Below are 24,621 nucleotides of genomic sequence, written 5' to 3' on the forward strand. Positions count from 1 at the left end.
TTAATTAAGTTTAATTAATTAAAATTTTAAAAGTAAGTTCCTGGCCATAGAAGCCACATTTCTAGAGCTCAGTGGCGACATATGGCTAGTGGCTACTATATTGGTTGGTGCAGATAGCATATTTCTATCATTATAGAAAGTTCTATCAGAAATGATGAAATTATAATTTTCTACAAATTTCTAGAAACAATTTGATAGTCTGAAAGCAGTAGGCCAACTAGAATGTGTTAGGATACATTTCATCCATAGGTTGTGATACAGGAGAGTGTGTGTGTGTGTGTGTGTGTGTGTGTGTGTGTGTTGGCAGCAGGGAGAGTGGTGTGCTCCCTATTCAGGAAACTGGGTGGATATTTGCAGGGGCCTGATGCGGCGGGGGCCAAACATGGCGGGAATCTTCCTTTTCCGCGTCCCGCGCGGTAAGAGAGATGAACGAACCGGTCCTAAATGGAGGCGGCCAGGGATTGAGAAATAATAGAAATAAAGAAAACAAGACGCAGAAATAGATTCATGAAGCTGGGGCTGGGTGGGGCGCCATCTTTCCTCTCTCATGGAGAGGCAGCATGATGACGACCCTGAGCCACACAGCAGGTTTATTTTATATCCCAAAAATCCAGGAAGTAACACCAAAACTTAGGATCAAAGGAGCTTATTTGCATTCTTAACTAGGCCCCAGCATTACTGGATTTACATATCTAGACCCGCCCCTGCTGACACCTGGGCTGCTATGAAGTCAGAACTGATTAACATGTCCAGCCTCATTGGGGAAGCATGTTCCCAGGGCGTGGCTCGGCCTAAGCCCCGAGTTCAGCTGATGAATAATTAAGGAAATGCCCAGGTGCCTCCCAGGCGGCCCTCTACAGATATTGACCCTATTCTCTGAAATAGGAAATGCTAAAGGAGTGGAATTGATTTTACTTTTTAGAGGATGGGGGTGAAAGGTGAATTTCTGTTTTATCCATTTTAAGTTGGAGATTGTGAGGGACAGTCTAGCAAGATGTACAATAGGCAGTTGGATATATAAGTGTGGAGGAGTCATTCTCAAGTAGCTTAAAGGGAGATGCATGCATGTGGATCTCTCATCACTCCTCATCGCTCCCTTAAAATAAGTGCCTAGAAGAGAAACTGCTTTTTCAAAGAGTAATTATGTGGAGACTTTCCACGTTTCTTCTCCCTGTCCCCCAGTGGCCCTTGTGCTATGGTGATAAACAGGCATTCCCTAGTGGCCCTTGTGATGTGGCGATAAACAGATGTTACTGATGGGCGTGGTCAGTTACAGCCCTGTCTTTGGGAAAACAGCCGCAGCCCTCTGCTGTATTCCAGAGGCTTTGTAAACACCATTTGCGCCCTTATCAGTCCAGGTCCCAGGCAGGAACAGAAATTTTCTAAGGAATTGTAAACAAGTAGCATTTACCATGAGAACTGTCTACAGATGTACTAGACGATCAAAGCGTGGGCCCGGAGATTAAATCACAAACTCCTGGCTGCAGAAGTAGCCCAGTCCCAGAGCTGGGAGAACAGAGTGAGGGTGGTATCTCATCCTCAGAGCTCCAGAGCAAACTCACCGCCGGGGGCGCCCCTGAGGGTGGGAAAGGCAGACAGGCCACCAAGGAGAGGCTGCTGCCCCTGCCTCTGGGACTTTATAAGGAACACAGCCATTCCCCAGGATGCCACCTTCTGACTCCCTGCTTGTGCCTCCTCTGGGCAGGTTAGTGGAAGCCACCTGGCCAGGAAGGCTGGGAAGTGTAGTCTGCAGACTCCCCGCCCAACCATCACCACAGAGCAGAGTTTCGGTGAATATGGGGTTCAGAGACCACAGGCAAATAACCTGCACTTGGTTAGGAATACAAACTTTTTCTCCTTTAGCTGTTAATAAAGAAAATGGACTCGTTTGATCTTTGATCTTTCATGAACTTAGCAGACTCCAGGCAGGGTCTATCACCATGACTACCATATAAAATGCTCCATAAAGCTCAGCTGATGTGGCTCAGTGGTTGACTGTCGACCTATGAACCAGGAGGTCACGATTTGATTCCCTGCTCTTGCCTGGGTTGTGGGCTCAATCCCCAGTGAAGGGCGTGCAGGAGGCAGCCGATCAATGATTCTCTCTCATCATTGATGTTTCTAGCTCTCTCTAGCTCTCCCTTCTTCTCTGAAATCAATAATATATATATATAAATAATATATAAAATAAAGTGCTCAATAAATATCACTAAATACTTGAGCAAACAAATGCCTATTCCCATCAATGATAAATAGTTCAAATCGGTACTCAAATCACATGATGGAGATATAAAGTGATTTTTTAAAGAACACTTTAACTCCTATGTACAATTTAGTATTTTCCATTACAGTTGAGATTCTGCTTCTCGGCAATTGTCGACAGTTTGCCTCAAATAAACTCACAAAAATCCTTCACAGGTTTGAAGGTTTCTTGCGTTGACTACGGGAGGCAACATAATGTCTTAGTCCACTCCTGACACTGAATTTGGAATAGGAGTGGACAATAAGGGTAATGACCGAAGACCAGCCGCCTTCCCGTGGAGAAAGGAGCACCCGCCTGCCCACCAGACGCAGGCAATGCGGGGCTGTTTCCACGCTCGGGGTTATTTCCACGAAGACACGCACAACAAGCGGCGCCCTGGCCTCCGGGCCGTGGTACTGCCGCCCGCCCGCCCGCTTCCCCGAAGGGAAGAACCATCGGACTTCCTGGGGCTGCTCAGGGGTGAAGAGCACAGGTGGACGGGGCGCCGCCCGCGGCCGGGCCAGTAAGAGACGCTGCGACTCCGAGTCAACGAAGCGGAGCCACAGAGCATGCGCCGGCGGTCAGCTTCCCGTCCTCGCGGCTCTGAGGGGCAGGCACCTTACACGCCCCGGAGGTGACTACCTAGCCGAGGCCACGCAGGAACGACAGCGCCGGGTCCAAACCTGGCCATCGGCTCCAGTTTGTGCTCCCAGGAAAAAACTGACACCTGGCAATTTTTTAAAACGTCAGAATGGCAACTGGGAATTAACGGAAAGGGGAATGAAGAAACCGGTGCACACCTTGGAAGCAGGGGTGATACACCGAGGGTGTCCCACGTCCCGGGAGACAGGGCAGCGACGGAGCCGCCCACACCGGCTCCCGCGCCACGGCTGCGGAGGGCGGGCACCGAGGCCCCGCCCACGCCCCGGCGGCTCTCATTGGACCCCTTCCTGTGACGTCAAATTTCGGCGTCTGGAAGGAGGCGGGACTTCCTGGCTGGAGAACCAATTCCGGCCGCGCCGGAAATGCCCAGTGAAGAAAGAATGAAAGGTACCCGCCGCCTGGAGGTCCAGGCAGGTCTAGTGTTTCGCGGACCCGGAAGGAAAATTGGTCGGAGATTCCTCCGCTAGCTGCCAAGTTCCCGGGGTAGCGGGAAACGAGAGTGCGGACATGGACAGCCGCCTGCAAGAAATCCGGGAGCGGCAGAAGCTACGGCGACAGCTCCTCGCCCAGCAGGTCCGCGGCTAGGGAGGGGTCGCCCTGCGCGTGCGCGGCCGCCGCGTCCCATCCGCTCTGTCCGCCCCACGGCCCTGACCCTTGCCCGAGCCTACCCTTCGGTTCTCAGCCTCCGCGGTGCCCTGAGGAGTTTCCATTTCGGGTCGTGTGGCGATGCTAAACCGGACGCCACGGCTGGTTTTCAGCAACCTTACGCGATGCCCGCCTAGTGTGCCAGCCCGCACTCAGTGCTGGGCACGCGAAGCTCTGGTCTTTGAACGCATTACCGCCCTTCACACGTCAAAGTGACTTGTCCCCTAAATGTCTCTTCACCGTTTGCATGCTCTTCTGTGTGTTGCCTTTCCTCGTAGTCAGCACCTAAGTCTTGAGATTGTGGCTACTTGTGAAATGGGTTTACAGAAATGGAGGGGGGGTCATATCTAAAGACTGCGTTGCAAGTAGCCTGAGTGTACATTTTAGATTCTGCCTCTTGTGTATTGCAGTCCACTGTGCAATGTACAGTGTCCTCGTGGTCACCCACAGCCAATATGTGAATTCATACTCTGTGTCACAGATAATACTTACTACTCAAGATGTGAGTAGTATTATCTTCACTTAAAGGAGGCTCTAGAGGTTCAGTGATTTTGGCCTAGGGGTCTGCTGGGCCAGAAATTGAACCCAGTTTGTTTCTCTAAAGCTTGTCTTCACTGCCTCTCTTGTGTAAGTTAACACTTGCTGATGAGTAGAGTAGGCATGCAGGAAATGCTTAAATCAGAAGCTGTGTGTTTTACATTTTACCATTCAGATCAGTTAGAGTGATGGAGAGGCTTTAATGAGGCATCTTAATGTTATTTTTTTTTTCCAGTAGTAAATCTTGGTTTTAATTAATGGAAATCTGAAACCTCTCTTTTATGATCTGATGAAAAGATTTATGGTATAGTATTAAAAATGTGGGAATTTGGGCCCTAGCCGGTTTGGCTCAGTGGATAGAGCGTCGGCCTGCAGACTGAAGGGTCCTAGGTTCGATTCCGGTCAAGGGCATGTACCTTGGTTGCGGGCACATCCCCAGTAGGAGGTGTGCGGGAGGCAGCTGATCAATGTTTCTCTCTCATCGATGTTTCTTACTTTCTATCCCTCTTCCTTCCTCTCTGTAAAAAATCAATAAAATATATTTTAAAAAATAGATGTTTTTTTTAAAAAAAAGAAAAAGTGGGAATTTGGAATCATATCATTCCCTGTTCCTGTGGCAGTACGATCTTAGACAAATCAGGTATCTTTTTCTAAGCCTTCTTTTTCCCAGCTTTCTGTATCATGTTATCTTCAATAGCTTCTTGTTGCCATCAAAGTTCTTACACTTTAATTTGAATTCAAACTCTGTTTGACTCTAAATACATTATAGAACAATTATAATTCACTTAACTATGAATAATAGCTAGCCCCTACCCTCAAAGAACGTACAGAGTGCATGAAAATTTGATGGCTGCCATTTACTAAGTCCCTTCCGTGTGTCAGACTCAGCTGAGCTCTTTACCTACATTATCTTCAATGGTACAGATACACATTTTACAGATGAAAAAAATAAAGCTCCAAGAATTTCAATTAAGTGCTCAAACCCACAAAGCTGGTGAGCTGCAGTTTTTAGCCCTTCGGTGTTTGGCCCGATGCACCCAAGTGCTCCTGGCCTTCTAGTTGGATGGGAACCATCCCACCTAAGTCAGGAATCCAATACTATAACCAATGACAGACTGACTTTACCACTCACTTCACCTTTTCTCACTACTTTTCTCTGTATGAACGAGACAGGACATATTTTTACTTAACCCAGTCACTCCACAGTTTTTAAAAAATGTTGGAGCATGAGAAGACAATTACATGTGTAAGCAGAATTTTTTTTAAATATATTTTTATTGATTTCAGAAAAGGGGAAGAGAGAAACAGCAATGGTGAGAATCATTGATCAGCTGCCTCCTGCACGCCCCCTACTGGGGATGAGCCCACAACCTGGGCTTGTGCCCTTGACCTGAATCGAACCGGGGACCCTTTAGTCCGAAGGCCGACGCTCTATCCACTGAGCCAAACCAGCTAGGGCAGCAGAATTTTTATATAAAGCATTTCTCTGCAGTGTACTGTTTCCTAACGTAGGCCCTAGTAGGAAATCTTACTGGTTCCCTCATACATTTATTGAACATGTGCTATGAGTCAGACATACCTCTGCTGGGCATACAGATACGAACAGGACAGTGTTCCTGCCAGGGAGGTTACCTTTCAGTGGGAAAGAAGTAAACTGATAAAAATAATTGAAATTTACAAATAAGTATAAGTTGTGATAGAGATTGTGAAACAATATACCTTGGGAGCAAACAAAAGTAAAACAAAATAATTGAAAGTTACATTAAGTGCTATGGTCTGAATGAGGAAAGGAGGTAGAAAAGAGAACCGTGGGAGGGGCTACTTATTCTCTATGCAGCGGTCATGGGGACCCCTCCGAGGAAGTAACTCGTACTCGGCATGAAAAGAGGAGTGGGCCATGAGAAGGTTAGAAAGCTTTCCCGCTTCCTTCGTGGGAAGTGGCTGTGTTTCCTGAGTCAGGAGAATAGGGTCTGGAAGATCTATGGAGCAGTTAAAATTCCAGGAACAGATATTTTGGAAAAGCATTATCCCTGGAGAGGCATGGGTAGACTAAACAGTGGTGATTATTTAAGATAAATGCTGAGGACTGTGGCTCTGATGTGTTAGTTCGCCTTCCCCACTTCCTGGCTAGAGGGACTATTTATTACACATTTCCTCATGCCCTTCTTGTGCCTAAAAACAGATGGTTCCTCATGGCCTGTGGGCTGCATTCTGCACTCCGTGGTCTGGCTCCTGAAGATTTCTGTGAGCTGATCCCACGCTCCTTAGCCAGTCTTTTCAGCTTGTTTACATGTGTTGTATTGCAAAATTTTCCCAAATGCCGACCAGACTTTGCGTTACCATTTTAAAGGAATTAGTAAAGTTCAATATTGTGTCTATAATCATTCTTTAAAGACTTGGCTTGAATAAAAGTCAATACATTGTATTAGAGCATGGGATAAATAAGGTATTGCGTGTGAGTTGATGGACGTGAAGTGTTGAACATAGTGCCGACCACACTGGATGCTGTGTGTTAGCTTTCCTGGCTATTGCAGCTATTACTAAGTCATGTTTTACTTACTTTAAAAGAAAAGATTGGCAAATGAAGTGTCTGCATTTCAAAAATTTTTTTAAAATATATTTTATTGAGTTTTTACAGAGAGGGAAGGAGAGGGACAGAGAGCTAGAAACATCGATGAGAGAGAAACATCGACCAGCTGCCTCCTGCACACCCCCCACCGGGGATGTGCCTGCAACCAATGTACATGCCCCTGACCGGAATCGAACCTGGGACCCCTCAGTCTGCAGACCGACGCTCCATCCACTGAGCCAAACCGGTTTCGGCTGTCTTCATTTCAAATTTGACTAAAAGGATAAACTGCCTAGTGATCTCATTTCTGGTTTTTGTTTTCTCAGTTGGGAGCTGAAAATGCCGACAGCATTGGTGCCGTGTTAAATAGCAAAGAGGAGCAGAGAGAGATTGCTGAAACCAGGGAGACTTGCAGGTCTGTCAAGTAGTTTTTTTTTGTTGTTTTACTGACAGCTTAATATTGTGAAAGGATTATTGTTTTAATAAAATGATCCTAGGTATGAAGTGTGTTATGAAAGCACCAAAATAACGATTTCAGAGCCATTGGTTTTATTGTTAGTTCATGAATGATGAACTGTTTCTTTTCTGGCTATAGTAACTTCTCATGTAGTAGGAAATGGAATGTTACACTAAGGATTAGCTTATATACCACAAATAAATAATTATTTTTTAAGTTCTTATAGAAGTAAACTGACTTTACCCTAAAAGTGGTAATCATTTGATAGTTCACAAAGCATTTCAGAATTTTTCAGTATTCTAGTTATCAATTTGAGCATTAGTTTTGCTAGAGGCAGATTAGAATGATACGTAATTTAGAAGTTCCTTCTTGCCTTATACCCCTGTAATAGCTTATTTTCTCAATAGTAGCCCTGCGCACAAATCCTTGTGCCAGTAGCTCTCTGCCACCCTCCGCCTGCTGCCCCGCCCTCCTGTAGCTCCCCCTGCCCCCCCTCATAGCTTGCTGCCTTGCCCCCTCCTGTAGCCCTCCACTGCCCGCTTGTAGCCAGTAGCTCGCTGCCACCCTCCTGTAGCTCCCCCTCATAGCTTGCTGTCCTGCCCCCTCCTGTAGCTCTCCTCCGTCCGCTTGTAGTTCACTGCCCCACCCTCCTGCAGATCCGTGATCCGATCATTACGAAGTTGGTCGCTACACCTCACGGCGTAACGGATAATCAGCATATTCCTCTCTTATTATATAGGATTTGGTTGCTTACCAATCAAGTTTTGGGACTTTTTAGGTGATTTATAATCTGGGTTAATAGATACTGTTTAATCAGGAAAAACGTGCTTCATTCTGTTTTTATTATGTTACTAGAGGCCCAGTGCACAAAATTCGTGCACAGGGGTGGTGTGTCCCTCAGCCCAGCCTGCACCCTCTCCAATCTGGGACCCCTCGAGGGATGTCCGACTGCCCGTTTAGGCCCGATCCAGGATCGGGCCTAAACGGGCAGTCGGACATCCCTCTCACAATCCAGGACTGCTGGCTCCCAACTGCTTGCCTGCCTGCCTTCCTGATTGCCCCTAACCGCTTCTGCCTGCCAGCCTGATCACCCCTTAACCACTCTCCTGCCAGCCTGATTGATGCCTAACTGCTCCCCTACCAGCCTGTTTGCCCTCCCCTGCAGGCCTGGTCACCCCTAACTGCCCTCCCCTGCAGGCCTGGTCATCCCTAACTTCCCTCCCTGTAGGCCTGGTCCCCCCCAACTGCTCTCCCCTGCAGGCCTGGGTCCCCCCCAACTGCCCTTCCCTGCTGGCCCGGTCACCCCCAACTTCCCTCCTCTGCCGGCCTGGTCACCCCTAACTGCCCTCCCCTGCAGGCTTGATCGCCCCCAACTGCCCTCCCTTGCAGGCCTGGTCCCTCCCAACTGCCCTCCCCTGCTGGCCTGATCGCCCCCAACTGCCCTTCCTTGCAGGCCTGGTCCCTCCCAACTGCCCTCCCCTGCTGGCCATCTTGTGTCCACACGGGGGCAGCCATCTTGTGTGTTGGAGTGATGGTCAATTTGCATATTACTCTTTTATTAGATAGGATTTCGTGCTACTAGATGCATTTATACATCTGTACATACTTGTGTGTAATACGTCAGTTTTAATTTTCAGGGCTTCCTATGATACCTCTGCTCCAAATGTGAAACGTAAGTCTCAGGATGAAGGAGAGACAGATGAGGACAAAATGGAAGAATATAAGGCAAGTGGAGACTTGGGCAATTTAATGGTCAAGAAAAAAAAAGTTCTTCCGATAATGTCTCTAGGTAGTTCAATGATACCAGTACCTAATCTTATTAATTCTGTCTTGTCTGTTGTATTTTGGTATATGCTAATATGTAGTTTAAATATTTGTGACTGTTTCAGGTCAAACCATATGCAATTCCCAATATTTGGACAGTTTTGACCTGTAAAGGTAGATTCATGTGGTTCAGTGTAATAGAAATAAAATTGGCCCATTGGTGGTTATCTCTTTTGATTTAAGCTAAATTCTGATATTTATAGTATTATATTTGAGATTAAATAATTCTACACAACTTGGTCAACAAAACAAGTTACAGACTTTTATTGATGAAAATTTTTATTTTTTATGAAAAGAATAAACTAGTTATACCTAATGATAAGAAAACAAAGATTTTAATGTTCCACTTTAATGATAATTTGAGAAGTTTATTATCACTAGGGAAATAAAACATGTATGTCTAGTCTTAATCAAGATATAGTAATACTCGGACTGTTCCTTCTCTGCGTCAAATGTCTACTAACCTCCGTCTCCCAGGATGAGCCTGAGATGCAACAGGAGGAGGAGAACCTGCCGTATGAGGAAGAGATTTACAAAGACTCCAGTACGTTCCTCAAGGTCAGTCAGTAATTGAGACCTTATAACCCTTCACATTTCAGCTCTGTGCCTGCAAAGATTTTAAATACCTATTTGTTTTCGCGGTTTTTTAAGATATTAAGGAATTATTGTTGTAAAATAAAGATCATGTCAATCAACTTACATTTTATATGGCATCATAATAAAAACAAAGTGCAGAATTAGTATATCAGAGTGCATGCTATTAATTTAACTTTGATTTTTCTTAGGGAACACAGAGTTTAAATCCCCATAATGATTACTGCCAGCATTTTGTAGACACTGGACATAGACCTCAGAATTTCATCAGGGATGTAGGTATGTCAGATGTGTTGGACTGTTTAATTTATTGAACTTGTGGATTATTTCTAATTAGGGACTAATTCTAACTGGATTTGTTTACAAGGCATAGCCCGTTAATTTAAGATCAGCAGCAGCAGCATTTCATCTCTACTATTTTGTCTCTTCCTTTACTTAATTATAAAAAAAATGAAAGAATACTCATTTTTACTAGATTCTTTAAGAGATTTTTTTTTTTCTCCAAAAGAGAGGGAAAACATGAGAGAAAGGCAGTTGTTTCCCCCTTTCTCAAGAAGAGACTGATTAAATTTGATGTTACCAGCAGATTATTTAACTTAAGTAGGAGACATTGAATGGTTGGTGACTTGAACTTGGCTTTGGACATCTGGTTTTCATTTGCCTGTGGAGTGAGGATCGTTAGAGATGAAATGTGTGCAGTTTTCCTGGGAGGCTCAGACCTCTGCTCTCTGCATTAGCTTCGGGTGTGTGACATGTGCTTGCTGCCCTCAGGCCTGGCGGACAGGTTTGAAGAGTACCCCAAGCTGCGGGAGCTCATCCGGCTGAAGGACGAGCTGATCGCCAAGTCGAACACTCCGCCCATGTAAGCAGGTTTCCAGCCCCTCTTGTTCCCGCTCAGCTTCAGCTGTCAGGCTTCCCATCTGGGGCCTTTCTGTTTGGAATTACTCAGCCCCACATAAGCTTAACATCATTATCATTCCTTCTTTATGGTAAAATATATTCCTTTGAGACTCAGTGCTGAATACACAGTAGGTTCTCATTTAATTTGTTTCCAGTTTTTCAATAACTTGCTTGATTTTTTTCTTAGAAAATCATTCACATTTATTGTGTTCTTGAGTTTACTTAAAATGTTTTAAAATAGCTTTTCTTCTCAAAATGTTATTTATTAAAGAAAATTTAGATGGGGAAAAGAAGGAAATTAAAATTAATAAAAACTTAGCATCCAGGGCTACTATGGACATTTTTGGGATATGGTAATTCATTTTAACCTTTGCTAAACAGAATAATGCTTTCCTTACAAACGTGTATAAGGCCTTTGAAATTGGAGACTGTTTATTTCACACTTAGTTTACTTTGAACATTTTGTACATTTATTAGTTTGCTGACATGAGCCTATTCATTAGAACAGTCACAAAGAAGTTTGAGTATTGGGGAAAATGTTAGCAGACTTTAGTATTTATCCTATTTTAAAAGACTCTACATTTAAAGTATTTTATATTTAAATATTTTATATGCAAAATACTTCATACTCTATGGAAATAACTTTTCCGTGAAGGCTAGTGATAAATTACACTAAGTGGCCAGAGAATTTAGAAATGTTTTTAGAGGGAGGAATTTAAAATTTACAGGGAAATGGTGTTTCCAGACTAACTCAACAGTTAGAGAAAAGTAGTGTGGCCTTCCCTAGAGTCTCAGGTGGTGCTGGAAAGGGCTGGGTCTTACAGCTGAACGTGGATTTTCAGGGTGAAAACGAGGGATACGTGGGGAATGGACTGCTTTGGGGCGTGCTTACGTGCATGTCCTAGGAAGGGTGCTGTACACGCCGTGCGCACTGACAAGAGGCAAGGCCCGCAGTGGTCAGCCCGCGACTGCTTTGGGAATGGCGTCTAGTAACACTGGGGAACCTCTCACCACCGCCTGCACGGTGCTCGAAAGTCTCTCCTCACTCTCTGTGCTTTCCTCACGTAGGTACTTACAAGCAGACATCGAAGCCTTTGACATCAGAGAGCTCACCCCCAAATTCGATGTGATTCTTCTGGAACCCCCTCTGGAAGAGTATTACAGAGAGACCGGCATCACTGCCAACGAGAAGTGCTGGACTTGGGACGATGTATGGTGAAACGCCGCCTTGTGACTATCATCCCCCCTTGCGTGGGCCGCACACAGATGTACCAGTATAGATGCGGCCGCAGGCCTGAGGGACAGTAACAAGTATGACAAGACCTTTTGAGGCAGCAGGTGCGCAGGCAGTGAGTAGCTGGTCCTCAGGAGACCCAGCCTTAGGGTCCTTGGGCGTGAGGCTGGAGGATGCGAAATGGTCCGAACGACCGGGAGCTCGTTCCGCACTGGCATTTGGTTACATGTGGTAAACCTCGGAGAATAAATATGTGTCAAGTGTAGTGTCTACTCTTTGAGGGGCTGACAGTGTAATGGACAAAAAGGATGAGTAATTTCAGTGTAAAGTGTGATAACGTTATATTTTCCTAAAGAAAACTGATAACTTCTGTTAGTTACAAAAGTTATGTGTTTGTTATCAGTAACAAAAACAACAGGTATTTCTTAAGTGCCACTGTGTGCGAGGCAGTGCTGTGCTGGAGAGTCAGATAATAAGACTCAGTACCGAGATGTCATTTTTCATTTTAATTTTGCCCCCAACTTGGAGGTAATTTAACCTGTTTTCGTCTCAGTAGTTTTTCTGTAAATGTTAAAGGGTTGTTCTCAAGCTACAGCTATGGAATTCTGTAACTATGGCTTCCTCTAGCCTCTCCACACGAGCCGGTGTGCCTTTGTACGTGTGCACGTGTGGTCTTCCGCAGGAGGAAACCGCCGTAGAACAAGAAGGCTACGGGTGCAGGTTTCCCATTACGTCCCTAATTAAAATGAGCGCCTCTAGTGAAGGTCCTGACACACCCAGTGATTGCTCTTGGGTCGAAAGGGAAACAGAATTCTTTCAGGCCCCATTGTTTCGGTTTCTTACAGATTATGAAGTTAGAAATCGATGAGATTGCGGCACCGCGGTCGTTTATTTTCCTCTGGTGTGGCTCCGGGGAAGGGCTGGACCTTGGGAGAGTGGTAAGCCCGTGTCTCCTAAAGTGGATCTTTAAATTCACGAGAGAAAATGCAATACGATGCATTGCTTAAGACCTTTGAAGACTGGTATTTTGTCTTTTGTTTCTTGAATGGCAATAAAATATTAAAAAGAAAAAATACTCAGGAAAGACTGTATGAAAGGCAGTACCTACCCTTACTTAGTTCACTACAGCAGTCACCAACCGGTGGTCTGCGGGGTCCGAGAGGTTGGCGACTGCTGGACTAGTACCAGGGGTGAATCAAAATGGGGTTTATTAACGACTGCAGGAAGAGAGCAGTTTAGAGATTTAAAACTCTAGCTTACATGTCAAAAACAACCTGCCTGGTGTCACTTACTACTCATGAGTAGCTAAAAAGTGTCTTTCTGAATTCCATTAACTCCTGAATTCCAAATGGAAGTCAGATGGAATGGGGAAAATAGCACCATGCCTGGGATGTAGTTTGAATGAATGAACGAGAATGACAAGGAAGTTCTAGCACCTCAGTTTATGTTAAGTACCTTGTATTTAATTGTGTTTCAGAACTTTTCTTCTGTTTGATTGGAGTATCCTGTCGAATGGCTGTATAATAAAGACTAGAATTCTTTTCCCCACATCTGCACTAAAGCAATTACTGTGACACCTTGGAATTGGGTATTTCAAGCCTCTAGGAAGTTTTTAATGCTGGTTGGTTATTTTAAGTATTGTTTATTTCTTTTAGCTAAGGATTTATTTTTTTTTTAAATTTTCATTTCTAGTGTTTACGCAAGTGGGGCTACAGAAGATGTGAAGATATTTGTTGGATTAAAACCAATAAAAACAACCCTGGGAAGACTAAGACTTTAGATCCAAAGGCTGTCTTCCAGAGAACAAAGGTATTATCTCTACCATCTAGTCATCTTTACTTTTATGTTCTCGCAATCATTTTTTAAAAATTTTCATTATTTTCCAAATGACTGCCTATTGTTTAATTAATTTTGGTGGAAGGTCCTTTTCTTAGACTTGTACAAATGGAGGCAGAGCTGTCTGAGCATTTATAGGAAGACACCAGAGGTAGTGTTCGCAGCATAGCTGCTTACAATGTCATACTAATTAAGTGTAGAAATGGTGACTCGAGATTTACATTTATTGCGCAGTGATCACAAGTGAGGCTACTCGAGTATCAGTGACTGCAGTCTCCATGTTGTTCGTCACTTCCCCGTGACATACTCATTTTGCAGCTGGAAAGTTGTGCTCCCAACCTCTACCGCTATCATCAGGCCCCCCACTGTCCCTCTGGCGACCACCAGTTTGCTCTGTGTCTGCATCTGTTTCTGTTTTGTTTTGATTATTTTGGTCTTTAGATTCCACATACTGTGTAAGTGATATCGTGGCATTTATCTTTCTCTGAGTCATTTCACTTAGCTTAATACTCTCCGGGCCCATCCATGTTGCTGCCAATGGCAGCCTCGCTTCTTCTCTCTGGCTGCAGCACCCAGTGCGTGTTCCGTCAGCCGTCTTTAGTCGGCTTGCCCTCCAGTAGTGCCCTCATCGGAGCCGTTGGTGGCAGGGTGTTTCTTATTGAATAGATTTCCTTGGACTGGAACATTCTTTCGAGGGAACCTCAGCCACCCATCCACTGTTGGTTCGTGGAATCACGTGAGAGGCTAAGTCTGTCCCACCCACACTCCTGCCATCAGATGAAATAGAGAGGGTCTAACAACAGACAATAGAGAAAAGGGTTTGATTTGCACATTGCCTATGTCAAGTATTTGGAAGTCTATCCAGGCTTAAAGCCTCTTCTCCATATTAAAAGGCTTATATCTTGTGTGTAGTTTTGATCTTGGATCATAGTAAGCCCAGTATAACATCATTTTATAGTTCAAAGGTCAAGTTTCATGTTTTCCCTACCTGTTGAAAACAGGTTATGGTTAAGTTTTAGAGGGAAAAGACTCCATGGTCATTGACTCTGATCTAAAATGTGGTGGCCCCAAGTCCAGTACTCTTGTCTCCCTTCCCTGGCAGTCTCCCCACACCCAGGAACCCAGGTTTTCTCGCTGTGTCACCCAGAGAGCCGTATCCTAAAGATTCGGAGGAAGGAGCATTGGTCAGGAAATGGGACGTGGGGGTGTAGGAGGCTGAGCAGTGTGACCAGGTGAGGAAGTGATCGGTCTTTCCTTGCTGTTTAGGAACACTGCCTCATGGGGATCAAAGGGACTGTGAAGCGCAGCACAGACGGGGACTTCATTCACGCCAACGTCGACATCGACTTGATCATCACGGAAGAGCCTGAGATTGGGAATATAGAAAAGCCCGTAGAAATTTTCCACATCATTGAACACTTTTGTCTGGGTAGAAGACGCCTTCACCTGTTTGGAAGAGATAGTACAATCCGACCAGGTAGGACCTCAGGAAAAGAAAAGAGAACTTTGCCACCTGGGATGCAGGCGTCAGGAACTACCTGGCAGGGCGGGGGACAGTGAGGCCTGACGGGCTGGATGCCTTGTCTGGCTGCGCTGCAGGTCTGCCAGGCTCACCCGGGTCCTCCTGCTGCAGCCGGTCTAACCCAGCAGCTTCCTCCACTCCTCCGCCACTCTGGCCCCGTCTGTTTTCTGTTTCCTCACACCAGTTTCCGGGAGGCAGAGCTGTCTGCTCGCTCCCTTCTCCCCAGCATGCAGGGCCTCCGGTGACTGCTGAATGAAGACCCATAAGTAAATGGCTGGGTAGTCCTGCAGGAAACACCATACATTTGTGCCATCCAGGTTGTGGCTTTAATAGAGACTGAAACACCTGGCTTGTTTCCTTACGTGTGTGGTGGTGGCATCTTTTCAGAACCTCACTAATTCACTACAGTGTGAATTCACCATTTAAAAACAAGACTAGAAAACAATCCGGCTCTTAGGGAAGCTCAGGCTCAGCTGCAGATGAGGCCACACAGGCCGCATGCCCAGAAAGGGCAGTTTTCCCTGCTGTTCTGTTCTTCAAACCTTTACGCACTTCGATACGGATGATGTTTTTTACACGGTGAGCAAGGGCCTGCACAGAAATGGCTGCTACATTGTGGAATGTGATCCCGGTAAAATACCTTGCATTCTGTAGCATTTTATGATGGATCTACTATCCTGAGAAATAAGCGTGAGGGAGATGGGGCAGGATACTGTGAACCGAGTGTCTCAGTTGTGAACCTGATTCGTGGAGATCACCTGCCCTGCGCTGGGGACCCCGGGCCCCATAGCACTCAGAGCAGATTCCCAGTCTCTTCCCAGAAATGCGTCAGCTATGAGAACTACCCCTGGGAACCCAGCCCCAAAGCGCGATGCCCGCCTGCTGGGCACGCTCAGGCGCTTCCCCGGTGAGGCAGCTGTGCTGGGCACAGCCGTCCAGCAGGGGGCCGGCGGGTGCCTTGGACCTGGGGGACTGTGAGTGGGGAGTCTGAGAGAAGTGGCTGTCATCCATAGGAGGGGTTCCCTTGAACTGCATGTGGAGGGGGCTGTCAGGGGCTGAGGGATGGAAAAGAAAGCGGGCGCCGAGGTGGAGACAGGCCCTGTCCGGGGTCTGTTTCTCCAGTGAAGCTGCGTGAACTGGGACTGGAGAGTTAGGTCAGGTCAGGCCTCCTTAGAAAAGACCTGAGAGGCCGTGCTTGGAATTGTCCAACGCAGAGAGGCCACCTGGCTGAGCTTTGCTGGAGGCTCGGACTTGCAGAGGGAGGGGTTGGGAGCTTCAGTATCCATGGCTGCCTGTCTGAAGGGAAGGGCAGAGGGGGCAGGCTGCGGGGTGAGGGGCGGAGTGGGGCAGGCTGTGGGGTGAGGAGCAGAGGGGGCAGGCTATGGGGATGAGGAGCAGAGGGGGGCAAGTTGTGGGGTGTGGGGATGAGGAGCAGAGGGGGCAGGCTGTGGGGTGAGGAGCAGAGGGGGCAGGCTGAAACGGGGCAGCGGGCGGGGCAGGTGGGGCACCCCTGGGACCCCTGGGACCGCTGGGCTGGTGCACAAGGAAGAGCAGAGGGGGCTGGCTCTAGGGCCCCCTGGGAAGGAGGCGCCATTCCTGGCGGGGAAGGCGGTCGGTCGGGAGATGCTTTCTTCCTGAGTTGTTTTCAGGACTGAAGGTGCGGCAGGGAGGAGCTGGGGTCCAGGCACCGCCTAAGGGGACGTGGGCAGGGGCTCGGGGCTGAGCGCTCCTTGCAAGGGCGGCGCGGGGCTGGCTGGGCGGGAAGAAGGTGCGGGTGAGACCCTGGGGCGAGTACGGCCGCAGACATGGTCCTTCCCCTCCAGGCTGGCTCACGGTGGGACCCACGCTGACCAACAGCAACTACAACGCGGAGACCTACGCGTCCTACTTCAGCGCCCCCAACTCCTACCTGACGGGCTGCACCGAGGAGATCGAGAGGCTGCGGCCCAAGTCGCCCCCACCCAAGTCCAAGTCCGACCGGGGCGGGGGTGCTCCCAGGGGTGGGGGGCGAGGAGGAACCGCGGCGGGCCGAGGACGCGAGCGGAACCGGTCCAACTTCCGTGGGGAGCGAGGCGGCTTCCGGGGGGGCCGCGGAGGTGCACACCGTGGCGGCTTTCCACCCCGGTGACCTGGCCAGTCCCTCCAGGCCCTTTGTCTCCCTCGCCGTGCTCCCTCCAGCCCTGGCCTCCCTCGCCGTGCTCCCTCCAGGCCTGGCCTCCCTCTCTGTGCTCCCTCCAGCCCCGGCCTCCCTCTCTGTGGCCCCTCCAGGCCCGGCCTCCCTCACTGTGCTCCCTCCAGGCCCTTTGTCTCCCTCGCCGTGCTCCCTCCAGGCCTGGCCTCCCTCGCCGTGCTCCCTCAAGGCCCGGCCTCCCTCGCCGTGCTCCCTCCAGGCCCGGCCTCCCTCGCCGTGCTCCCTCCAGGCCTGGCCTCCCTCACTGTGCTCCCTCCAGCCCCGGCCTCCCTTGCTGTGGCCCCTCCAGGCCTGGCCTCCCTCTCTGTGGCCCCTCCAGCCCCGGCCTCCCTCTCTGTGGCCCCTCCAGGCCCGGCCTCCCTCACTGTGCTCCCTCCAGGCCTGGCCTCCCTCGCTGTGGCCGGGGCCTCTCTGGGGGCTGCTCTGAGCAGCGCAGCTCACTCCCTGTGGCCGCCGCACACTGTCTAGTTCTGCAGGCGCCGCCTCCCCACCTCGGTCCAGTCATGGACCCCAGGATGAGCAGCACAGCGCCTTCCCGTCCCAGGCGTGGGCCTGGGGGACCGGCCTCTGCGTGTGGAAGTGGAAATGGAAACGGGGTGAATGGAGGCGCCGTGGGCGCTGTCTGCAGCCTCCGCAGCAAGCAGTGGCAGGGTGAGCTTGGTGACACGATAGACATTTTTCTTTTTTAAAAAAACCTTAGACTCAGATATAACTCAACTGCAGAAGAAATTGGAAGAGTTTGAACAAAATCACCTCCCAAAACGAAATTTGCTCCCGGCGGAGGGGCTCCCAGCGGCGCAGAGGGAGCTGCAGACAGACAGCCCGCAGCCCTCATGGCGAGCTGGGCCGCCGCTGCAGGACTCGGCTCCCAGGCGCAGACAGGCCCGGCCGGTACGGTGGACGGCCCGATGGACTCCACAGCTGCCCAGCACCGGAGAGAAAGAGGCAGCGAGCCCCTGGCCCCCGCGCCCGCTCAGACCTCCGGGAGGAGGCTGCCCTCCGGAGGACATGGCACCTTGCAAACTTCTTGTGGAGGAAGCAACTGAAACCCATCGACTCGAGTCAGGAAGGAGCGCGCTGCTCTGGCTGCGCTGGGGTGCTCCCAGGGCCTGACTGTTTTAAATGAACTTCGTGAATGAAATGCTGTTGTTCTTGATCAATGTCTTTTATTTTGTGTAGGATTTTTCTAATAAAAGCTGAAACCTCCGATGCTGATGTTTATTTTCAGTGGCTGCATCTCTCCCTGTGCCCGTCTTCCCGGACGGTGGGCTCAGGAGGCCCCAAGCACTCGACTCCTGACCTCCCCTCGCTGTGCAGCACGGGAAGGGAGGAGCCGGTGGCACCGGCTGGAACATGTGGGGGGCAGGATACCAGACCCGAACTCTGCTGAAACAGCCCCGTGGAGACAGCGGGCGTGCAGAGTGGCCCCGGGTTGGCGCTGAGGGAGAGGTGTCAGGACGGGGATCACGTGGAGGCAGCGTGGCAGCCGGTCATGTCCACAGTTGAACAGACCAGCACTGGCAGCAGCGAGCTGCTCGGATGTGAGTAGAAGAGCCTCCTCCGCGCCCCGAGCGCACACGCGTGGGAAGGGACACCCCCGCCTCGCAGAGGTGGGTGTGGCGGAGGGTGGCGGGGCTGGCTGAGCGCAGGACTGCCGCCCTCGTCTCCTCTCATGCTGCGGAAGCACTGCCTCCCCATCGCAGCTGCTGAAGGACTGCGTGCTGGTTAGTTACAGCAGCTTACTGTAAGACCCTTAATGTTCTCCTCCTGGGTTTAATAGCATGTGGTCTTCCAAGTATATAGTTCCAGATTTTACTGATTTGTTTAATAGAGTCGTATTGACTTGACAGAATGATGGCCGGGTTGGGACTCATTCTAATGAGTGCCCTTTGATCTGAGCTTCACATTTTTGTGGGCTGTTCAGCAAACTCGGGCTCACAAGCAGCCTTCCTCAGAGCAGCCCTGCGAGGCCGGGCCATGAGGACCTAGCAGCTGGTGCCTGGGTGCCGAGTACCTGTCGTCAGCTTTGCCGCTGTGCACCCAGGCCTTCCCAGAAAGCCTCCCCTGACCTCTCCGATCTGGAGACGCCTGCCCTCAAGGCCTCATCGTCCCCTCGGGGGAAACGCTGCCTCGAGGAATGTGGACAGCCCCCTAAGCCCGTCCCCAGTGCCCGGCACACTCGGGCCCATCGCGGCGTCTGACTAGAGAGGTGCTAACAACATGAAGTCGGATTCGGTAGGTTTTTCCAGACAAAGTAATTGAGAATGTAGGCACAGGAGCACCATGGGAACTGAGTGCGTGATACGGGTCCGTGGGGAAGCGTGAGTGTGAGGGTCACAGACGGAGCATTCACCTGCGCTCCCCATTCTCCCATTTGTCTCCTGTGCTGTCCCCGCGGCGAGGGGTGTTCTCGGCTCCTCTAAGGAGAGCGGAGCAGCCCAGCACCTCAGTAAACAGCGATGGGCCTCGGGGCGTGGAGCCCGGGCCTGAGGCAGGTGCGGACAGGAGAGCTCACACCGGGTCAGGTGGGCATCGTGGCTGCGCTCCCGCTGAGGTCACCGCGGAGGGAAGAGGTGAAGTCTGAGATGTTCATGCGAAATCCCTGCATTTGCCTTTCATGGAACTACATTTCTGAAAATTAATTTTGCTGAATGCTGCAGGCATATTGTACATTCCGTGCTATAAATACTACGTAACCAAATTTACTAGGAGAGGAAAACAGTTGGTCCGTTGGGGCAGGACACCATCCCCTTTGAGCGCATGCGGCCGGGACGCTCTGGGACACTGGATCGCAGCCACGGGCGGACACTTGGATGCGACTGCGCCATTCCGCTGCGCACAGGGAGGCCGGGTTGGGCCTGGAGAAAAGAACCACCAGCTTCTCCTGCCCCTTCCTGGGGTTTCCGTTTTGTCTTTAAAGCGGAGGATGGAGAGTCAGGACAGTTGTGTTCAGAGATGCCCACAGTAGTTCATGCTGGTGATGCCACCAAGTTCATGCTCCCGTCATGGTGCTGGCTCTCCTTTGACAGGTGTGTGCTTCGCACACCAGCATCGGGACAGGCAGTGCACACACTTCAATATGAGGGAGAGAGGCTTTGCCCATAATTCTGATGAGCTGCACGGGTCGGTGGAGGGTATGGCTGTCCAAAAAGCTAGGCTTATGTGCCTGGTCACAGGGGGTCAAGATCAGAGCTCACTTGCCCTGGCCGGGTAGCTCGGTTGATGAGCGCATCGTCCCGATGCACCAAGGTTGCGGGTTCCATCCCCGGTCAGGGCACATACAAGAAGCAACCCATGAATGTATAACTAAGTGTGACAACAAATAGGTATTTCTCTCTCTCTCTCAAATCAGTTTAAAAAAGGTGAGAGCTTCCTTTTCTACTGTTCTGTCTTATCGAAATAGGATTTTTAAAGCACATAAGCATGGCTAAGAATATTGTCTTTAAAGCAATTTTATGTATAAAGATAATTCTAAAGCAAAATTTTAAGAAATATAAGCTCAAATGTCAGCTTTTCAGCCAACTAACTCCCTGAATTTTAAATCCCGCTGCCTCTGGGGGTGGTGCTGACAGGAAGGGTGGGGTGGCCTCTGAGCTGGGGGGTCACTCGGGGCTGGGTGCCTCCGCGTCCTGACCCGGGGGAAGGCCGCCATCGCAGCCAATACCGCCTGTCTCCCTGGGGCCTGTGGGTGACCGGCCCGTGCCCTTAGCACCCGGTGCCCGGCGCCACGTCAGGAAGGCGCAGGGGTGCTGCCGGCCTCTGAATGTAACACCAGACAGTCTGCGGAGCCTGCCGAACCCTGGAGGTGGCGCCCGAGGCCCCCCGGCCCTCGCGGAGGCCTCCCCGCTGTGCAGGAAGCCTGTGTCTAGTACGGATTTTCCCTCTCACCAAAGAGAGCATTATTGAGGCTCAGGAGACAGAGAAATTTCCACGGACTTGGCTTATCGATGGACTCACCGAACCATTGCCCCGGCCCTGCCTTTATGGCCTCTTTCCTCGGGGTGTCAATGATAAACACTTCCTGCCAGACGCAGCCTGTTCGGGAAGGACGGTGACATGGCCACGCTACACGGCCTGTTGGCAGGAGCTGGAGGAGCAGCTGGACTAGCTCCTCCCGGTGAGGAGGGGGGCCCAGGGCAGGTGTCCCAGGAGGGCTCAGGGGCCCAGGAGCCTGGGGGGCGGGGCTCCCTGGGAACTGGCTGTGTCGTCCCACACCCTGAGCTCAGCGAGGAAGCAGAGCAGCTGGGCTCCAGGGCACCGTGGGGCTGACCTGGGCCCACGAGGAATTTTAAATCCCGCCGCCTCCTGGGGTGGTGCTGACAGGAAGGGTGGGGTGGCCTCAGAGCTGGGGGTCACTCCCGGGCTGGGTGTCTCCACGTCCTGACCGGGGGAAGGCCGCCATCGCAGCCAGTACCGCCTGTCTCCTCCCTGGGGCCTGTGGGTGCCCGGCCCGTGGACAGGGTCAGGCTCCTGAGGGTGATTTGTAAAACGGGACCCTTTTTGCACACTAGTTTACTGTTGCAATGTCAGTCTGTGTGCTAAGTCTCATTTCCCCTCATTCATAAATGTCTTTTTGCCAAACAGGCATTAAACCCCACAGAGTATCCTAAAGTCGATTTCTTCAAACATGGGTAATATGTTTTTGTTTTTTAAAATATTTTTATTGATTTCAGAGAGAAAGGGAGAGGGGGAGGGAGAGAGAGAAACATCAATGATGAGAGAGTATTATTGATCAGCTGCCTCCTGCATGCCCCCTACACGCCCCCTACTACGGACTGAGCCTGGGCATGTACCCTGACCAGGAATCAAACCGTGACCTCCTGGTTCATGGGTCAATGATCAACCATGGAGCCATATGGGCCATGCACGGATACTGTTTTTAAAGAAACAGTTTTTCATGGCCCAAAGAATACCAAAATTTGAAAAATTACAATGAAAAAGACTGGCTTAATAAACTAAAGCCTTAGTCTATAAAAGGTATTAAAATGGAAAATTCTTATTGCAAAAGAGTTTTATATTGATAGCTAACTGGTAACACTTTCAAAAATATTGTCCAGAGAAACCCGCTGACCTTCCCGCGAGCTCACCCTGCAGCCGCCGTGCTGCAAGGACAGGTACTGGGCGCTCGGTTCTCCGCCCACATCCGCCATCACTTTGTGACTGAACACTGGGCTCGGAGTGCTCGGTGTGGGGGAGAGGGCTCTGGGGGCCGTGCTGTGAGGACACGCTTCGGGCTGGCATTCCTGGCCAACAAGACGCAACGGGAGGTGGTGACCTCTGAACCATCTGAAGCTGCCATCAAGTAGAGGTAGGACTCACCTGTGGGCTCCGCAGGTAGAGAGCTGCACACACAGAGACACAGCTGGTAGAACTTTCTAGCACAGCTGGTCTGAATGGCTGCTCACCTGCCTTCAGCGGGCCGAGTGCCCCGGAGGCGGCGCTGGGATTCCCAGCCTCTCGTGTCTTGTATCAGTCTAGCCAGCATCCCGTCCTGTTTGCAGCAACCCAAGTCCACGTGTCAGCTCTCCCCAAAGCACTACCTTTTCTCCCCACCAGCTTTTGGGGCGGGGTCAGACACTGCAGCCGCAATGCCTCCTCCTGGGCGCAAGTTCCGTTCCAGGTTATCTTTCCACCCTCAAACACATGATCTAAATGCTTACTTTACTCTTTATTGCTTCAGTAATGGAGAAACATGTTTCCATCTGACCAGACATTAAACAAACGAACATACATTCCTAGCGATTCCCTGTCTGTCACTGGGGCACTTCCAGACGAAGGCGGGGCGTGAGTGATCCCCGCACACGTGCGCCTGCCTGGCCCGCGGCCTCTGAACCCCTACGTGAGCCTCCTGCAGAGCAGGGCGCTGAGGGCCCTGGCTGGCCGAGACCCCGCTGCAGACAGAGCCCTCCGCACTGCCCGGAGACCCACCGAGGACTGATGAGGACGTCTGTACAGACAAAACAGACGGCGCGGAAGAGTGGTACCGTATACAACACGTAATCTTGAAAAAACGTAGAACACAGATGGTTCTACTAATAGATCCCAAGGTCATTAAAAGTCTGCTATGCAAACCTCAAGTTGAAAAATGTGTTCAGTGGGGTTACATGATTTTAAAAAATATAATGTAAAAATTAAGTTTTTTCCCCTCGCTGCAAATGGGAGAGGAACCAAGACAAGCTTTTACCCCAATCTGTACACTTGGAAAAATAATTTATGTGTGTAGCACAGAGGAGGGAGCTAGGGTGTCTGCAGCTCGGTAAACCCGCGGCGGTGGGACGGGCCGCCCGGTTAACAGCCGCACGCTGCGACCAGGCAGACGGTCCTTGAGGCTTCCCACTGAGCACGGACGGACGCTGGCTCAGAAGGCCGGCCGCAAAGCCGTCTGCAAACCAGCCAGGAACCCAGGTAGCTGCTGCCTGTGCCGGAGAGTCAGGCGCCACGAGGAGGCGCCCCGGAGCAGCCAGCGCCTGGGGAGGCATCAGTTGAGCAGCTGGCAGACGCCCTTGTGCAGGCAGCACAGGAAGTCCATGTAGGACGGGCCCCCGTCCAGCCCCTTGTCCTCCACCAGCAGCTGCCGGAACGCCATCTCCGGCTGCTCTCGCTGCTTCACGATCACCAGCTAGGAGAGAGCGCAAGGCAGCCGTTACACTTTCTGGGCTCAATTTCCTATGTTCCCACGCCACCAAAACCATCGTGTCCCTGCGAGGCCTGGAGGATGAGGAAGGTGCCAGGTCCAGACCAGGCGGGAAGCATCAGCAGAGAGCGAACGCCAGGCTTCCCTGCGGCCCTGCCCGCAGTCCCGCATCCCCAGCCCAAGCGGGAAGGGCCGTCCCAGGACAACTTTGTCAGCGCCGCTTGCTCTCTTTCCTGTTACCTGGCCAGGGCCTCGGCCTGTAAAAATGCTAATCCAGCAACAGCTGCTGCTGCCGACAGCACAGGTCAGCAGGTCTGTGTGGGCGAGGACATGGGTGTGCCGGCTCCCGGTGTCGGGGCCAGGCATGGGAGGCCACCCCACAGAAGGTGGAGCCCTGCATCCTGGTGAGCCTGCAGTCAAGGCTCACGTCTCACTTGGTTTGTGTCTAGCTTCTCCCACGTGCCCTAGGACTCGGCCATGTCTGTGCCACAGGCCAGGCAGAGCCGGCAGGATGAGACACTGGGCGGAAGGACTGGAGGCTCCAGGTCTAGGACCTCATTGCCCGGAAAGCCTGGGGAATCCGTGCTGCTCCCTGTGGGCATCGATTCTCTCCAGGCCCGAGACCTCCTGGGAGGCTGGCAGGTGAGGGAGCTCCTTCATGCCCACCTTCACATCTGTGCCAGGGAGCAGGGCTGAGGGGCGGCTGTGTGCATGGAGAGGGGCTGAGGGGGGCTCTGTGCATGGAGAGGGGCTGAGGGGGGGCTCTGTGCATG

At 50.6% G+C, this 24,621-nt stretch overlaps 2 protein-coding genes across 3 annotated transcripts in view; one reads left to right on the plus strand and one right to left on the minus strand.

The window, feature by feature from the left end:
- Positions 1-3,266: 3,266 nt before the first annotated feature.
- On the plus strand, positions 3,267-18,421 carry METTL14 (methyltransferase 14, N6-adenosine-methyltransferase non-catalytic subunit). 2 transcript variants are annotated; one of them, XR_013813506.1, is made up of 12 exons: positions 3,267-3,478; positions 6,983-7,071; positions 8,751-8,838; positions 9,415-9,495; positions 9,723-9,810; positions 10,303-10,393; positions 11,500-11,641; positions 12,511-12,603; positions 13,358-13,474; positions 14,768-14,978; positions 16,847-17,490; positions 17,564-18,421. XR_013813506.1 is itself a non-coding variant. In XM_079770529.1 (11 exons), the coding sequence occupies exons 1-11, from the start codon at positions 3,413-3,415 to the stop codon at positions 17,149-17,151; spliced, it is 1,371 nt and encodes a 456-aa protein (XP_079626655.1). In that variant the 5' UTR covers positions 3,267-3,412; the 3' UTR covers positions 17,152-18,421. The 2 variants fall into 2 exon arrangements, 1 of the variants encoding a protein (XP_079626655.1); XM_079770529.1 differs by having other exon boundaries at positions 16,847-18,421.
- A 3,490-nt stretch (positions 18,422-21,911) lies between these two features.
- The window catches only part of SEC24D (SEC24 homolog D, COPII coat complex component), a 65,400-nt gene continuing 62,690 nt past the window's right edge, over positions 21,912-24,621 (minus strand). The window contains exon 23 of the mRNA XM_079771076.1: positions 21,912-23,833. Within this exon, the coding sequence (XP_079627202.1) occupies positions 23,693-23,833 (141 nt within the window). The 3' untranslated portion in view covers positions 21,912-23,692. The remainder of the gene's footprint in view (positions 23,834-24,621) is intronic.

This window comes from Cnephaeus nilssonii, assembly GCF_951640355.1.
Source record: "Cnephaeus nilssonii genome assembly, chromosome: 5".
Lineage (NCBI taxonomy): Eukaryota > Metazoa > Chordata > Mammalia > Chiroptera > Vespertilionidae > Cnephaeus > Cnephaeus nilssonii.

Excerpts from the sequence above, each read along its gene's own strand:
- METTL14 (XM_079770529.1), top strand. The coding sequence starts at position 3,413 with ATGGACAGCCGCCTGCAAGAAATCCGGGAGCGGCAGAAGCTACGGCGA. Across the intron at positions 8,839-9,414 it reads ACAAAATGGAAGAATATAAG|GATGAGCCTGAGATGCAACA; the intron begins GCAAGTGGAGAC and ends TCCGTCTCCCAG. Across the intron at positions 14,979-16,846 it reads AGATAGTACAATCCGACCAG|GCTGGCTCACGGTGGGACCC; the intron begins GTAGGACCTCAG and ends CTTCCCCTCCAG.